Here is a 6,875-nt window from a genome sequence, read left to right as displayed (position 1 = left end):
CAAGCCGCGGCCACCCTAGGCGGCAGGGCCGTGGGGAGGACCGTGCCTAGGCCTGGGAAGGAGCGCCGGCCCAGCCGTCAGACCGTCCTGCCACCACGGCTCCCCAGCCCCAGTGTCCCCGTCTGCACAATGGGGACGGTAAAGCCTACCTCACACTACGACTTTGAACAGAGGATGAATGCGAGACTAAATGTCCGGATGCTCGGAAACTGCTTGGCCGGCGCTCACTGAACACTGGCTCCCCGTCTCCCTTCCGCAGCTGCCGGAGGCCCCTCACCATCCTCGGGGGTCTTCCGATCCGATCGCCGTCCGGGTCTAAAGCCCGTAGGGAGGGCCTGCCCGCTCCCTGGAGTCCCCGAGCGGCCCTCGGTGGGGAGGGCCCCGCCGGCGGCGCAGGCTTCCCTGCGAAGTGACCTCGGTGCCGCGCCAGTGAGCAGGATGGGGGGCGCGGGGCCCGAGGGAGCCGCCGAACCCGCCCCAACCCGCGGCTTTGCCCGCGCCCACGGTAGCCTGCCCGCCTTCCCCGGGCAGATGCGTTCCTAGGAGACTGCGTACGCGATTCTGGAAAATTCGCTCCTATTGAATTGGTTCTTACATGAACTGCACGGTTATCCGTATTTACTACTGTTCTCATAAAGAAAAAGTTTTTAAATACCAAAACTGAAGATTTAAAAATAAAAATAGTTCCGATTAAGTCCATTGGCAATGGAACCATTATACGCTGATGCAAAGATATTAACCTGCTGGATCTGCTGGACGTGGGCACATGCCTGGACTTCCAATTTCAAGTCCAGGGCTTTAATCACTGACGTCCCACCTTTAGTAAAGGCTCTCAGACACCCAGCAGCCTCCTTGTCCCGGGTACCTGGGAAAATTGGATAAATGGAAGAGGCAGGGAGCATGTTGTGGGTGCTGCCCGCACTCCAGCGCTATCCACCACCAGCTATGACCAAGCCCTTCACCCGAGGCCAGTTTCTTTTCTATGAAAGGGACCTTGATCCCTTCTCACAGTTTCCTTAATTCGTTGTCCAGATAAGGAAACAGCAAGAGAAAAGAAATTCTGTTCTGGAGCTCACATTCTAGGGGGGGGAGAAACAGGTAATTGATATGTAAGAAGGCAGTAAGCACTACTCAAAAAAGGGCAGGCTGTAGAGGGGTATAGGTTGCTAGTAAGGAGATAGGGGTGGAGGGAGGCCACTTAGAAGGGGTTGACGGATGTAAGCCTCATTGAGGAGGTGACATTTGAGACATGAAGTGAGCCTGGGAGCCAAGCAAGCCATGTGGAAGACATTCCACGCCGAGAGAACAGCATTGCAAAGCGCCAGATTAGGAGCATGGCTGGTGCGTTGGGGGAGTAGCAAGAGGTTGGTGTGGCCGAAGCAGAGTGACTGAGGAGGGAAACAACAGGAGAGATCAGAGTAAGAGATGGGGGGAGCTGTGAATGGACAGATGATTGTAAAGATGAAATGAGAGCTGGAGACTGCACCCCCACGCCCACCCCAACATACCCCCAGCAGGAGTTAGGGCCCCAAGCACAGATGATATCCAGGTGAAGTCCCAGAGGCACATTTTTCCAGGCAGAACGTGGGCAGGCAAACAGCACCCTGTCCCACCCCAACCCATCTGGAGATTGATGAAGGGCTCTGTTGCTGCCCATAGGCCCAAAGTTGCTGCTGGGACAGTGCTAACCCCAGAAATGGTGAGCACACTGAGCCCTGGCCCAGCACAATCCCCTGTAATCCCTGTGCCAGGGTAGCCAGCCTCATCACGCTACCAGCTGCAGTGGAGTGGGAGGGCCCTGCTACTATCCTGTAAGACCCAGGCTTTCTCTGGGTGGTTTCCCACAGTTTACCCACCATTGCTGTGGACTCTGGAGTCCTTATGGGGACTTAATTTTTCTCTTACTACTGTGAACAACATTGAACGAGAGCTCAGGCTTCCTAGGGGTTGAATGTCTAAAACAGAGCCACTTAACCCCCAGGGCTTTGCTTTTACAATCTCCAATAAACCCCAATTCCCAGCAATTTAATGCCTATTTGCCCTAAATTGGTAGTTTAGCCTGGAGAACAACAGGATCGGGGTCTTTAGGTTCTAGTGGATCTGAGTTTCCATCCCATATCCCTCACTTTCTAGCCCTGTGACCAAGGGCAGATCAGCCCTCTCCAAACCTCAGCTTCTTTATCTGTGTATCAGGGATAGCAAGAGACCTTTGCCTGTGGGATTCTTGTAAGGATTTGATTGTGTTTGTACAGAAGAGGCCACCACAGGCTGAGCTCAGATGGGGTGACCTGCATTCCCCTAAGACCCTCCTTTCCCATGGAAGCTCTTTTACAAATGAGGTTAAGTTCCCAGGCTAACTCTCCTATGCCTAGTAGCACTCCACATACCGTGGCTATACTGACCACAGAACTAAAGCTGTGCTGATGACTGTGTCCCACATTGTTTCTGGGGCTCTAAATTGGCCACCACCCTGGCCAAGGGAGTTTTGGGGTCCCTGAGCCAAAGGCCATTTTAGGTGGGCACTGATGGGAGACCCACGGTTTTCCACTCTGCCTTTTCACGGCCACTGTTCACCATTACCAGCCATGAGCAAAGTACCTGACAGAACACAGTATCCTACTTAATCTAAAAAACAACTTTCAAAATCTTCTCTCAGGTTTGCAAAGACAAAGGGGCACTGCATGCTTAATTAATGCACTGACTCATCTCACAAGCATTTACTGGGTATAGGCCATGGGCTAGGGCTGAGGGGTGTTCTTGAGTGATCTCTCTCCCAGTTTTGCCATCCATAGCTTCTGACAAATGACCCTCTGAGCCTCAGTTTATCTATAAAATCAGAACAGTACCCTCTCTGTGACATTGTTATGAGATTATGTCTAAATGTGCAGTGTCTGGAAGGCAGGGGTAGGGGAAGCCATCCTCATGTCCATGGGGGGCTAGAAAAGCCAAGTGCCTGTGGCACTGGGAAGAAGCAAGCTGGGTCGATAAGAGGGTAATCTGGAATACTTCATGGAGGACAGAGCCTTTGAGCTGAGCCTAAGGGATGACTCCAGTTCCCACAAGATCCAATTGTGAGGAAGGCATTCCTATAGCAGGCATGGCTCAGCAAGAGTCAAGAAGCCCAAGACACATCCAGGGAAGGGCGAGCAGGGGGAGATGGGAGCCTGACCATGTTTCCAGCACCACCTGGAAATGGCTTGGGGGTCATATGTGCCTTCACAGCCTCCGTTACATAACAGACTTTTCCCAACTCCTTTCAGTCTCAGTTTTGGCCAGGGCAGCCAATTGTTACATACAGGGAAAGCTATGGGGAGGGTGCAGAACCTCAGCACTGGGGCAGGACACTGCTCCCTGGCTGGAGGCCAGCCCATCACCACATCATAATGGTCTGCATAGAAGCCTCAGTGCCAGCAGAGACCAGAGACATGTGCTCTTAGGTCAGGAGCTCCAGATTCTTCCTGGAGGGTGGCAGCCTGCTGGCAGGAGGTGCTACTCTGAGGTTGTCTTGCAGGCAAACACTGACCTGTTTTTGCACGGGCTGAATGTTTGCAGGGGAACTGACTGAGCCCTGTACGATGGTGTACTGACAGGAGGCTGGGGCTCCCAGCCATAGCCTTAACACTAGCCCAGATGCACCTGTGATCCAGTTCCTTCCCTGTCCTGACCTTACATTCCTGATAAAGGGAGAGATCATCTGACCCCTTAGAGACCTTTCCTCCAGCTCTAGGATTCAATACCCAAGACTTGCTTTTTGCTGAAAACAGCTCACCAGATGTAAGCTTCACCTGGCCGGCAGTGCTAGGCAAAGGCCACAAAGCTAGGCCCTAACATAGCCAGACCTTGAAGGGCATCTGGGGAAATCCTAAATTTTAAAGCCTGGGGTAAAAGTTTTCTTGAGACTGCCTAAAAGTTCATAAAAACTGCAAGTAATTTATTAATTGAATTAGGCCAGCAAACAAAAACCTGCCAAGCCTATACAGGAGCCGAAAGGTAACTAAGGAAAACACCTGCACTAGGCCCATTTCAGCTCCTCAGATCAGGGACTCATGCTTCCCCTTTCTCCCAGAGTTTTCAGAAATCAAAAGAATGAAGAAATGACCGATTTCCAGCAAAGAAACAGCATCTGTCCTAAAACCAAGGCATCTGTGCAGATTCCGCTCACAAGGTCAAACCTTTTGAGAGAAGCCATCCATTGGGCCAGCCCGCAGGACCTGGAACCATGAGTACCAGCTTGCTGGGGGTGCTATTGCCCTTTAGTCCAGAGCAAGCTGTGGCACTAAAGCCCACAGCCTCACAAAGGTTGAGGCATTATTTAGAATTAAAAGAACCTTGGAGACTGCAGCCCAGCCCAGCAAGAGGAAAGAGCCATATGTCACCAGGAAGCAGCCCAGAAAACCCTGAGACTGTTCTCCTGACTTTGGCCAGGATCTCAGCAGCACAGAAGCCTCTCTCTTCTCTTACAGAGATTCTCTCCTGGCACACAGGTCTGGGCAGTGCCTTCCCACCCCCCGAATGAGAGCTCTAAGCCCAGAGCCTTTCAACACTGCTACTGACTGAGCTCTCAGAACAATATTAAATGCTCATTTTACCCAGAGTCACTTGGGGTTCCCTAGAGGCTGTGGTCTCCCTCTGAGACCCAATTCCAACTGAAGCCTTTTTTCAGTAAAACTAAGATGTCATTATTTTAAATATTATTAGGTATTCTCACTGGGTGAGATCCATTCACCACATTATCTTAGCTGGTAAAACTGTATTTTTCTTCCAATTTGTCTCTGAAAACACACAACTTCTTTGTCCCTAGTGGAAAACAATTGCCTGCAGGCTCTCTGGCACTCATTTGAGCAGGCTGTCAACAAAAACCTTGTCCATGAAGTACACGGGAAGCAGCCTGTGGAAGAAACTTGCTGTAGGTGGAGACCAGCCACCCACAGACCTGTCCTCTTCTTGCTCACACTCCTGGCAACAAGGGCCCCCACAGCTGCTCTCAAGATAGACCTTCCCCAAGAAGCGCACACTCATTCCAACACTCCAGAACAATTGAGCACTCAAGCTCACACTCCTGGCAACAAGGGCCCCCACAGCTGCTCTCAAGATAGACCTTCCCCAAGAAGTGCACACTCATTCCAACACTCCAGAACAATTGAGCACTCACCAAGGGCCCACAGGGGGTGGGTTCAAGCACCAAGAGTGTAACTTCTTCACCAGTCCCGTGCCCAACTCCCCACCATCCATCATTCATTCATTCTCTTATAAATTCACACATTCAGGGCCAGCCCATGGCTCAATTGGGAGTGCGGTGCTGATAACACCAAAGCCCCGGGTTCGGATCCCTATATAGGAATGGCCGGTTAACTCACTTGGGAGAGCTTGGTGCTGACAACACCAAGTCAATGCTTAAGATCCCCTTACCGTTCATCTTTTAAAAATGAATAAGTAAATAAAGTTCACACATTCATTCACTCCTTCACAGTCACTCATTTTTACATGCTGAGTGTCTACTAGTGATGTCCATGCCACCTCTCACTTTGCTGCCCTCTCTGCAGAGATGACAGGTGGTTGTAAACTGCCCTGCTCCTGGATTCCATCACTTGCTCATCTTATCTTCTCAAGTTCTTCTCAGTCAAGGCCAGAACCACATTGCCTTGGCTCCTCTTCTTTCTTGCCTAGTAGAGCCGCACTCCATACTTGGTGTGAGGGGCTGTTCAGAGAAGAAGGAAGGGTGATGCTGAGAGGATGGGACAAGTGGCTGAAGCAAGGGCCCTTGGGTGAGGGAACCAAGTGAGAGAGAGCCAGGATGTCAGAAGAACAAATGAAAATAGAGGCTCTTATAACCATGCGGCCCTCTGCTATGTCATTTCCAAGCAAAGCCCACCCTCAGTGTGAAGGAATGTTTCTGAATGGGTCCGAAAGCTGTCAAAGTGAGACTAGCCTGAACGCTCACTCTGTTCTGGGCTAACGTCTACCTGACAACTCCCGGTCAGAAACTCCCTGGAAGTAACATAGCAGCACACACTCTGATTCCTGAATCTGCTTTATTTCTCTGCATAAGGAACCCTGCACAGGCAATTCAAATTAAAACAAAATAAATATATGAATATTCATGTAAAACTGTCCTTTCTAATGAACAATTATACACAATGTACAATTTCGTGTTCACTGGGTGGGTTTACAAAAATGTATCATTCTCAACTAAAAATGCACCAAAATGGTTCCATGCAAACTTATCAAAAGTGACCAAAAATATTGGGGAAAACCTGACTGAGAGCACTTTGTTTCTGTTTTTTGTACAATCACAGAAAAATAAAAACATCTAATTTCTTTGTTACATTTAGAATAACTAAATGTGGCCACTGTTTATAATGTTGGTTTATGTTCCTAAAACATCTATGTAGTTACCATAAAAGTATGTCAACATCAAATTGGAAGTGAGCATTATTGAGAAAAGAGGGTGACAGCACCCACAGCAGTCAGTGGTCAGTAGTCAGTGTCGGAGCCCTCAGCGTTGTCCACGTTCCTCGAGAGCATGTAGTTGTCCATATCGATCGAGCGGCAGTTGTTGATGGCATAGCGGAGGCGCTCGGCCATGACCAGCTGGCTGGAGTAGGGGGGCAGCCTCAGCTGGAAGAAGCAGGTCTGTGAGGTAGGCAGACTGTCATAAGGCTGTGGAAAAAGAGAGACCCAGAGCTGTGACTGTGGGCATTGAAGCGCCATGAGGAGGAGTGGGGCTGCCCATTACTACCACCCCGAAGGCAGGAAAGCACCTCTCCCCGCCTTGAAGATGGAATCCACTGACACAACTGCATGGCCACCTTGTTGGAAGCAGCGACTTGGCCATGACAGAGAGAGAGCACAGACTTTGCTGTCCCATGGCTCTC

At 50.4% G+C, this 6,875-nt stretch overlaps 2 protein-coding genes across 2 annotated transcripts in view; one reads left to right on the top strand and one right to left on the bottom strand.

Moving 5' to 3' along the window:
* FBXL22 (F-box and leucine-rich repeat protein 22) overlaps positions 1-882 on the top strand; it is a 5,168-nt gene extending 4,286 nt beyond the window's left edge. The window contains exon 3 of the mRNA XM_008568870.1: positions 685-882. Within this exon, the coding sequence (XP_008567092.1) occupies positions 685-882 (198 nt within the window). The remainder of the gene's footprint in view (positions 1-684) is intronic.
* A 5,131-nt stretch (positions 883-6,013) lies between these two features.
* HERC1 (HECT and RLD domain containing E3 ubiquitin protein ligase family member 1) overlaps positions 6,014-6,875 on the bottom strand; it is a 219,402-nt gene continuing 218,540 nt past the window's right edge. Inside the window, exon 79 of the mRNA XM_008568860.1 lies at positions 6,014-6,660. Coding sequence (XP_008567082.1) covers positions 6,475-6,660 — 186 coding nt within the window. The 3' untranslated portion in view covers positions 6,014-6,474. The remainder of the gene's footprint in view (positions 6,661-6,875) is intronic.

This window comes from Galeopterus variegatus, unplaced genomic scaffold (genome assembly GCF_000696425.1).
Source record: "Galeopterus variegatus unplaced genomic scaffold, G_variegatus-3.0.2 Scaffold448, whole genome shotgun sequence".
NCBI lineage: Eukaryota > Metazoa > Chordata > Mammalia > Dermoptera > Cynocephalidae > Galeopterus > Galeopterus variegatus.
This window is presented reverse-complemented; position numbering and strand designations above follow the sequence as displayed.